The sequence below is a fragment of the Amphiprion ocellaris genome, chromosome 3 (genome assembly GCF_022539595.1).
Source record: "Amphiprion ocellaris isolate individual 3 ecotype Okinawa chromosome 3, ASM2253959v1, whole genome shotgun sequence".
Taxonomy (NCBI): domain Eukaryota; kingdom Metazoa; phylum Chordata; class Actinopteri; family Pomacentridae; genus Amphiprion; species Amphiprion ocellaris.
In genome coordinates, this window is record NC_072768.1 from 7762877 (window position 1) to 7773656 (window position 10780).

At 40.8% G+C, this 10780-nt stretch overlaps 1 protein-coding gene across 1 annotated transcript; it reads left to right on the forward strand.

The window, feature by feature from the left end:
• Window positions 1–1220: 1220 nt before the first annotated feature.
• cnot2 (CCR4-NOT transcription complex, subunit 2) lies at window positions 1221–10680 on the forward strand. The gene is made up of 15 exons (XM_023262400.3): window positions 1221–1358; window positions 3104–3232; window positions 3333–3405; window positions 3620–3767; window positions 4423–4605; window positions 4730–4809; window positions 5247–5372; window positions 5617–5741; window positions 5882–5999; window positions 6358–6514; window positions 7399–7460; window positions 7773–7822; window positions 7917–8017; window positions 9003–9147; window positions 9229–10680. Exons 2-15 carry the CDS (start codon window positions 3116–3118, stop codon window positions 9313–9315), a joined length of 1572 nt encoding a protein of 523 aa, XP_023118168.1. The 5' UTR covers window positions 1221–1358; window positions 3104–3115; the 3' UTR covers window positions 9316–10680.
• Window positions 10681–10780: the final 100 nt, after the last annotated feature.

Here is a 10780-nt window from a genome sequence, read left to right on the forward strand (position 1 = left end):
TTCTCGTCATCCTATCCTCTATAATATGTGTTTTTTTATTGTAATTTTGCGATATTATTAGTGAAAAAGGTTGCATCTGCAGTTTCACACATCACTTATTTACATGATGCAGGACACCTTATGTTCAAAGGAGGGAGACATAGGCTTGGCAGAATTACTTAAATTGGTGGAATTATTTAAATTCACTGTAACATAAACAGAATTTTCTAAGGAGATTTTTAAACAAGGCCCCGCTTCAAGACAGAGAATATTAGCATTTGAACAGTTTTAATTAACAATTAAAAATTGCAACACAGCAATATATTTGTGCACAATGTACAAATAATAATAATAATAATAATAATAATAATAATAATAATAATAATAATAATAATAATAATAATAAATAATACATTTTATTTGTATAGTGCTCAAAGACACTTTACATATAAAATCAACAAACATTAAAATAGAGGAACACCATAAAAACTAATCATAAAATAAACTGAGAAGCCATCCATCCATCCATTATCTATACACCACTTAATCCTCACTAGGGTCGCGGGGGGGGGGGCTGGAGTCTATCCCAGCTGACTCGGGCGAAGGCAGGGGACACCCTAGACAGGTCGCCAGTCTGTTGCAGGGCCACATACAAAGACAAACAAGCACTCTCACATTCACACCTACGGGCAATTTAGAATAATCAATTAACCTCAGCATATTTTTGGACTGTGGGAGGAAGCCGGAGTACCCGGAGAAAACCCACGCATGCACAGGGAGAACATGCAAACTCCATGCAGAAAGATCCTGGGAAAGCCGGGACGCGAACCAGGGACCTTCTTGCTGCAAGGCGAAAGTGCTAACCACTACGCCACTATGCAGCCCCATTAAACTGAGAAGCATTTTTTAAAATTATTTTTGCACCATTAAATTTTGTATTAGGTCCATTCCTGGCTAATAGCCTCACTTAAAGTTTCCTGCATTATTATTGCATTAGATTCATTGTTGTTATCCTATCCTCTACAACATGGGACTGTTTTATTGTAATTTTGGGTTATTATTCGTGAAAAAGGTTGCATCTGCAGCATCACTTATTAGCATGATGCAGGGCTCCTTATGTTCACAGGAGGGAGACACGGGCTTATTTGAATTCACTGTAAAAACCAAGAGATTTTCCTGAGGTGCTTGCTTTTGGTCCAGTTTCTTGCTTTTAGCTGTGCCCCCCTGTGGTGGGGATGGAACAGACTCTCCTACATGTTCGGTTTTGTGTACGGAAGTGGTCAGCAGGTTGTAAGGTCAGAGGGTAAAGGCTACAGCTCTTTCGATTGAGAATACACACAGCCATCTTGGATCTAACGAAGCGAAGGGAAATTGATGCGGTGAGGATATTTTCACTTCATTTTTTCCGTCACGTTAAAACGGTCCGCTGTGAATTTACCCCGCTAAACCGGAGCTATTCGTGTCGTCGCTTTCTCCCGTTTCGGTACGTAGCGGCTCGTTAGCCTTTAGCTCCGGTGGATTGTAGCTCTGACTGCTGCTGCCTACAAACGGAACCGAGAAAACGGACAGCTGACTGTGGATATACGGAGGCACAGAGGGCCCGTATTGCAGCCAGACAGTGACCGCGGCTCGGTAGTTAAATGATACGTTGAAAGGTTCTGGTGTTTAGCAACTCATTCGGGTAGCCCGTTTGCAAACTGCCGTTAAGGTAGCTAAGCTAACGCAGAGTGATTCCAGCCATCTAGCCTGCTAACGTTAGCTACTTGTTGGCTAACTAGCCTGTTAGCATCGCTCCTGTTAATTTCCTTAAGAGTGTCAAATAAATATCCAGCGTTAAAAGTAAGCTCGTCGTCAAGTTTACCACGCCAAAAGAGAACAGTTACTGCTGCTGTCATTTAATTTATTTATTACATTTTATGATTACTTTTAATTGTTGGTTTTATTATGGAAGTTCATGCGTGTGCATCATTACAAAGTAGACACACGCTGTTTTGAACTTTATTTTAATAACCCCAAGATGTCAAATATCTAATAGACAATCATGGGGGATCGATCATAATTCATATCATACTAGGTCTAGTGAATACATCAAGCTCATCATCCCCAGTACTTTCACTGTTTTTGGCCAGGAACACCTTACAAAACACCCTCAAACTTTCATATCTGACTCCACTCAACACTTTCAAGCTTAAGCTCCAACAGATTATAGTTGACTGTTGCTCCTGCTGATCACTTTGGACTTTACTTACAAACATACTTATATATGTACACAGACGTTCTACACCTCATGCATATGTTTTTCACTCACATGCGAAAGCTCCCATGCTTCTTACTTGTTTGCTTTAGTTCTTTGTTATGTTTATGTGTCTATTTGTGTGTGTGGTTTACAGGTCATGTTTGCAAATGAGAACTGGTTCTCAAACATTTTTACCCGATAAAATAAAGGTCTATATTATACCCTCAGCATTTTCAGTTTAATTTAAATTTGTAGCCATGGTTGATAGTGTTCTGTGTATAAAAAGTTAATTAAAGTTTCAGATTATGTAGCGCCAGTAAAGTGATATTACAGCCAGACAGACAGTAAAACAAACACAGTATTGTCACTTTCAGATATTGCAGCATTCTACCTTAAAGGCTGCACAGATGTTGGGGAAACTTGAATGAACACATCAGCAACATCTGGGTTTATGGAAGACTTGAAGAATTAAAGTTAGTAGAGTGTAGGTCTGCAACAATTCATCGATTAGTTGTCAACACTTTAACTAATCGACAATTATTATGATAACTGACTAACATAAAAAAGTAAATTCCCAGATTGCAAGTTCCTAAATGCTAATATTTTCTGGTTTCTTTACGCCTCTATGACAGTAAACTGAGCATCTTGGGGTTCTAGCTAAAACAAGACATTTGGGTACGTCATCTTCGGGTTTGGTTGATCATTTTTCAACATTTTCCAACATGGAGCAAACAACAAATCAGTTACTCGACAAAATTTTCAATGGATTAATAGACAATGACAGTAACTGATGGTTGCATCTTTACATTTAAATGTGCTTTTGTTCACTTCTTTCATGTTTTCTTCCCCTTGCACATCTTTAATCGCTTTTCTTCTTTCTCTCTTCAGGTGACGAAAGGCATGTTTGGTGCTAGAAAGAAGTTTGTAGAGTTCGTCGAGGTAGTCGATAACGACTTTACTGATGAAAGCATGTACTACAACCAGCCGTCGATGTTTCCACATCGATCGGACAAAGATGTGAGTTTGTCCTGATATCTTTTGTTTTTCTTGAGGTCACACCCCAGGAGAAGTTGTCCAGTTATTTTACTCTGTCCGTTCCTCAAATATTTCCCCTCAGATGCTGTCCTCACCTTCACCATCGTCGTCGGGTCAGCTGTCGCAGCTCGGTGCAAGTTTGTACGGTCCACAAAGTGAGTGCTGCTGTTATTCTAACAGGTTATCTCAGTGAATTTCTCCTGAATGTCTTCCTGAGTTTACCCTGGTGACGTATCAGAGGAACTAGAGTCACTCAAAAGTTGATTGTGCGACATTACGCAGATATTTTTTGAACAAAAATCAGACAAATATTCTGTGTTGTCTGACAGCGTTTGTTTTTTGTCCTGTGTTTCTTCTGTCTTTCTGCAGGTGCACTTGGCTTCTCGGTACGGGGCATGGGAAACAGTACACCTCAGTTAAACCGAAATTTAACGCAAGGCACGCAGCTACCAAGTCATATCACCCCTACAACGGGGGTCCCCACCATGTCCCTCCATACCCCTCCATCGCCAAGCAGGTGTGCATGATGGTTGCTTGTTTTTTGCTGACACAGTTTGGACACACACTTTTCCTGTACCCTTTAAATAATAACAGTTGTTGACACAGCATAAGTCAGACCTGATGATGTTTTAACACCCCCAGACGGGAGCACATCACCCCAGTCCTACGCTCTCCACTGGCTTCCAGTCCAGTCCAGAATGCTTTTTAAGCTTTTAATGTTTGTTTTTAAAGCTCTAAATAGTCTCGCTCCACCTTATTTATCCGAGCTTTTACCTTTACGGGACCAAAAAAGAGCTCTGAGGTCATCCAATCAGCGCCTGCTGAAAGTACTGACGTCAGAATATAAACCTTGGGGTAACGTGGTGTTCTCTGTAGCTGCACCATCATCACTGACCTGACCTTTTTAAATCAAAACTCAAAACCTTTCTGTTTAAAATGGCTTTTCATACCTAGCGGCATGGTGACATTTGATTACTTTTATTTCTTTCAGATGTCTATTTTAGTGCTGTTTTATTGCTATTTTATTGTTTTATTGTATATTTTACTGCTGTCTCTGTTTTAAGTTACTGTGTTGTTTTTAAGTTATTCTCTTGTTTTTCACCGTGAGGCACTTTGGTCACCCTTTGGACTGTTGTAAAGGGCTGTAGAAATAAACTTTGATTGATTAACAGGGGGACATTACCGATGAATTCGAGGAACATGCTGAACCACTCTCAGGTCGGTCAAGGCATTGGAATGAGCGGCAGGACCAATAGTATGGGAAGCTCGGGGCTGGGAAGCCCCAACCGCAGCTCGCCAAGTATCATCTGTATGCCCAAACAGCAGCCAGCACGCCAGCCCTTTACCATAAACAGGTAGACCAATCCACTGTCATTCACCCTCATAGAAATCCACTGTGTTCTCTACAGTTTCTCATATCTTTGTTTCACAGTTTAAGCTGTCCACTTACTTTGTTTTTGTTTTCTTTTGTCTCTGCAGCATGTCAGGATTCGGTATGAACCGCAATCAGGCCTTTGGGATGAACAACTCATTATCAAGCAGCATCTTCAATGGCACAGGTGTGTGTGTTTAAATGTAATGATCATTAGGTAGCAGCTATATTTAGACAAATGTTGCTCTAATATGTCTGATTTTAGGAGCCAATCAGCAGGTTTTTCATAGCTTTGTCTCCTTATCAGCATCTTTTTAGATGTTGTAGTTTCGAGAGGACCTTCTTGGTTGTTGTGTTCTTCAAACATAAGAACAGAACAACTTTCAGATATGTGGCAAATTTAGTTCAGAACGAAAAATCTGTGGACATTCATTTGATTTAAAAAAAAGGTAGCACCATTTTACTAATTTACCTTTTACTAGAATTTTAAATGACATGACTATTACTCTCATTTACTATGCAGTAAGAGCACATTGCCGAACTTAGAAATGCCACTTTATCATATCAATAGGTTGCATTTAATGGTTTACATATTACACATTCTTAACTGTCCTGTTGATGCAGATGGGAGTGAAAATGTAACAGGACTGGATCTGTCAGACTTCCCTGCATTAGCAGACAGGAGTCGGCGAGAAGGGACTGGAAACCCAACACCGGTGCTCAACCCACTGGCTGGACGGGCTCCTTATGGTAGGTCATTAGGCTGGAAGAAGTGTCTTATCTGTACACACACTAATTTACAGGCAGCAGATTCCCCCGAGCCAAAGATTAGGATTTCAGTCTCTCAGTTGGGTTCAGAATATTAGCGGAGGCTTTGTTCAGTGCAGATCTAATCACCGTAGACGATGCTTGTTTATGACACCCTTCTGCTGTAATGCTTTGCTGTTACACTTTGGGAAATTGCTATCTCTACTTCACTGTTTTCATCATCAAGTTGGCATGGTGACGAAGCCATCAACCGAACAGACACAGGATTTCTCTATCCACAACGAGGACTTCCCTGCACTGCCTGGCCCAAACTATAAGGACCCCACGTTGAACAACGACGACAGCAAAACTGTGAGTGAGAGCCACTGAAGGCTCGACTGCAAACTCTGCCAGGATGTCTGCGTTTCTGTTACAGATCAAGAAGAATAAATATGAAGTTACGTTTTCTTCTGCTGTGCGTTTTACAATGGTGTTTTTGTTTTCCCCTTTAGAACTTGAACTCCACAAGCAAGAGCACATCCAATGCAGATGGGCCCAAGTTCCCTGGAGACAAGACGGCCTCAGCACAGAACAACAACCAGAAGAAAGGGATCCAGGTGTTGCCCGATGGTGAGACCTCACAGCCAATCGTATCGCTCCAATTCCACTGAGACATCCCTTCTTAATCGCACAACTTGGGTGAGGCAGTTGGGCTCTCTGCCCTGCATTTGGGGTTAGATAATTATCGGATATGCTACAGTGAGGAAACCACAAGAATATTGTTCAGTGTGCTACAGACCATCATCATCTTTCCATTAGCTTGTCTGTGACCATCAGTTTAAAGAAATAATTGGCTTGGTTTGCTGTCCAATGCGTGCACACTTTGTGGTTTAGAAATATGGAAGTTTTGACAGTAAGTAAGTATTTACTGTAGATCACAGTCCGGTTTCTGCGGTTTGTTGAAGTTTGGATTGTCCTGCCGCCGCAGGTCGGGTGACGAACATTCCCTCAGGAATGGTGACAGACCAATTTGGCATGATTGGCCTGCTGACGTTTATCCGGGCGGCGGAGACTGATCCGGGGATGGTCCATCTGGCGCTAGGAAGTGACCTCACGACACTGGGACTCAATTTAAACTCACCAGAGTAAGACTGCTGTTCCACCCTTAATGCAGTTACTCTTAGATATTCTTTGCCCTGCAGGTGCACGCCGACTTCTGGCTTGTTTTAAAAAAGCAGTCACAAACAGCAAAATGAATATGAGATTCATAAATCAACAGTCCAGCAATAAACATCGCTGATGGAGGGTTTTTCATGCATAGATGAAGTTTTGGCCCCAAAGAGGTTTTAGGAAAATCACTTGCACCAACATGAAAAGAATTGAAGAACAAATGTACCCGTTTTGTTAATTTGGTTTTACTCAAGCATAAGACATGTTTGTTTATAGGATAGAGAGGAAGATGGAGATTGTAGAGTCATTGCCTCAACATGCGTAAGCACCTCCCAGAGGCCCTTCCTGAGCCAGGAAAAAGCTGCACAGATGGTTACAACAGCGTACATCTCAACTCTTCCTGTGGTTTTCACCAGATCTACCAAGCCCTCCTTTTTACTGGAAGACCATTTAGAATTTTACTGAATTTGAACACGGACTGATGTGGCTTCTGGCTTATATAAATCTTTTGTGTGTAGTTTTTACCTACAGAATGGTTAAAAAACAAACGTATTACAGATGACATAAGTCTTTTGGAAGCTGTGACTTCCTCTTCTAAGAGGTACCACCCTAAAGTTTTAGATTTTTATGCAGCATTCAAAAGACAGATTAAAAGAAAAATATTCTACGATAAGAAATGATTCATTCAAAGTGCACACACGAGTTCTAAACTGAAAAATATCTTCACTCAGTACCTTAATCTTTACTTAGAAGAGCCAGCTGAGTAGAAAAGGAAAGCTCATGATCATTGCGTTGGTTACATTTTTTTGTGTTTTAACAGTTTGTATTCTTTTCTTACTGCAATTTCTTTCTTTGACAGAAACTTGTACCCCAAGTTTGCCTCTCCTTGGGCTTCAGCACCTTGTCGGCCTCAAGACATCGGTAAGACTTTACTGAAGTGATTTTTAAAATCTTTAATCCCTGTACTTTAGTTTCTCTGAGTAGCTTGAAGCATTGAGTGTTGCTTCTTTAACGACAGGCCGTAATGGTTATTCACATTTCTATTCTGTCATGCTCTGTGTTGTGTGTCGGTAGCGAGCTTTGATATGTAATCAGCTCCTTTGTGGCGACTGTTTTGGTTGAAGCACGTCTCCTTTTGCATGGCAGTGAATTTAAAACCACACGTAGTAAGATCACATGTCAGATTAGATGTGCTGTTTTATTTCCAGAGCTGCTAATTGTGTCTGTTTTCAGATTTCCATGTTCCATCGGAGTATTTAACCAATATCCACATAAGAGACAAGGTAATTAGGAACTCCAGAACCACAGTTTCAGGATTCACTTCATAAATACAGGTATGAAACTAATTTTTCTTGTTGTTTGCTGTGTTGCTTCTAGTTGGCTGCAATCAAACTGGCTCGATACGGTGAAGACCTGTTGTTCTACCTTTACTACATGAATGGTGGAGATCTGCTACAGCTTTTGGCAGCAGTAGAGCTGTAAGTACTTCCAGGGATTTTTAACACTGTGGACTCAAAGCCGTGCTGCGAAAAGTCACAAAGACACAAGATTTGATTGGTAAAGTTGTTTACCTGGTAATAGCAGCCCATCTGTTAGCCAGTGGAAAGCAAAGGAAAGGTGACTTCATTCAGCTGCAGGACTCCTCAAAATGATCAGTGAATATTAAAATAAGTATCTGCAGCAGTGTGAGTGACACTAAAGTAGAATTAAACTCCACAGAGATTCAGGCAGGAGCTGCAGAGTTCCTCAGAGCTGAATGGAGACTTCTGAAAAGAGAGATTTCTAGTCTTCAGCTCAGACACACAAGTTCAGACGCTGAATGCACATCTGAGCTGAGGGGACGAGACTGCAGCAGCTCCATGGCTAATGGATAAACCCTATTAACCTTTTCTTTGGTAATTACTACAGACATTATCTGTCTGCACCGTGTGAAACAATAGTGTGTATGTGACCAACTGCCTGCAGATGCTTTAATTCGTGTTGTTTTTGAGGTTCACGGGATCACATTTTTATTTCTTTATTTGATAGGGACAGTGCACGTCAATGAACGTCTATTTAGACAGCAATAGATGGAAATATGCCGGATTATAGCAACAATGCTAGTTTACATCTGCAGCCCCTAGGCAGGTAAATAAAAAACATAACCGTGAAACATAGGACAATAAGTGACAATAAAAGCACACTAGAAAAAGTACACAAAGAAAACAGTGAAACATACAATGGAACAGGACAATAGGTCACAACAAAAGGAGAATTAGTTGCAATAAAAGGACAATAAATTGCAATAGAAGTACAATAAGCCACGAAAAAGAATAAGTCAATAAAAGGACAATAAATCGCAATAGAAGGACAATAAGTCACAATGAAAGGACAATAAGTCACTAAAAGGACATTACAAAAAGTACACACTCCATGACAGTCACTGGGGAATATATCTTTACTTTGTCATATTTCTTTGTCCAGCTTTAACCGGGACTGGAGGTACCACAGAGAGGAGCGAGTTTGGATAACGAGAGCACCTGGCATGGAGCCGACACTGAAAACCAACACCTACGAGAGGGGCACCTACTACTTTTTTGATTGTCTTAACTGGAGGAAAGTAGCCAAGGTGAGAGTTGTTATTGTCTGGTAAAAATGAAGTTTTACTGACCTTTGTTCCGGATGCTAAACCTGCATTTGCATCTCTCAGGAATTTCATCTGGAGTATGACAAGCTGGAAGAGAGGCCTCACGTGCCAACAACATTCAACTACAACCCAGCCCAGCAGGCCTTCTAAGGCCCGACCAGCCCGGTGGCTGCAGCCGTTCCTGCACACAACACTGTTGTCAAGGAGGGGCGCTGTGGTTCAGACAGCTCTGTTTTTATTCCTCGAGGATTTGGCTATTTGACTGCGGGGGTCGTTGCCACCATTTAAAACTGCCCTGCCTTTCCAAATTTACATGCTGCCCAAAACACCAACACTTGTTCTGTTTTTATTCTTTATGTTCCTCCTGATTTTTTTGACTTGTTTTGAGCAGGGTCTGTGTTATGTTTACGTCTCTGAGACTGAAGCCTGTTTTCTCCCAGAAAGAAGGACTGACCTTGTGGCACGGGACAGTGACAGAACAAAGGTTGCACCTCATATTTACAGCAAGTGTTAAGAACAGCTAAAATGCTGGGAAAGCTAAGTTAACATTCTCAGACGCAAGTGAAAGGGTGAAAGAAATGCAATGTTTATTGTTGCACTATATTTAGTAATAAAAGAACACAAAGTTTGTTTGTGCTTTTTTATGTCAACACTCCCTGATAATTTTTTTCTTCCTTTTCCATGATTTTGTTTCGTGTCAGGGAGTTCATGCGATGTTTCCCCACGCATCCCTTTTCATCTCACTTTTTTTTCCCTTCAACTTCCGACTTCCGTGTTTGCACCATCGAGCTGTTTTCTGTCTCATTTCTCCTTCTGTCTCCGTCTCTCTGTGACTTCTGTGCCGGCTGAACATGGACACAAATCTGGGAGACTCCTTTGGTTTCCACAAATGTGGAGAAATCCTCACAGAGGCTGAACAGCTACACGACTTTGCTCCAGAGCAAACAAACACTTTCCAGTCTTTGTTACGATTTTGTAAGAAATGTGTACATTTTTTTCTTTGCATCACATAAATTAGTATATGTATGTATGAATGTGTATATATGATTGCTATATATATATATATGTATGTATATATATATATATATGACATCTATTTTGGAAGAAATTTTGCCCTGCCTTGTACCTCGTTTTTATGAGGTGAGCATGGATGCAATATGTGGACGTAACAGGAATTTTCTGGATCTGCTGGTCAGGGTGTCAAATGGCACTGTGGGCACTTACATCAAAATAATACAAAACTAAAATGTCATTTAAGGAAAGGCCTGATTCTCAGCCAAACAAGAAGAAGAAGAAAAAACCTCAACAGAAAATAAACGTGGAGATCATCCCCGAGTTTCAATTCCAAAGCTAAATGAGGGATGTATTTGAGTTGACGCTGTTTGAACAGCAACAGCATTTCATAGGAAACGGAAAACTGACAATTTGAGGAGAAAAAAAATCCAGACCAATCTTGTATTTTCTGAAGTTCAAAGCTTCTTTTCTTTGTATTAAAGCAGAAAAGGCTTTCCTGAACCACTGTGTGTGTTGTTTGTTACATATTTGTTCAATGTCAGGGATCTGAGTTACTCATTCTGTAAAAATCTGCCAGTAAAACCCGTCTACCGCTGTCAAG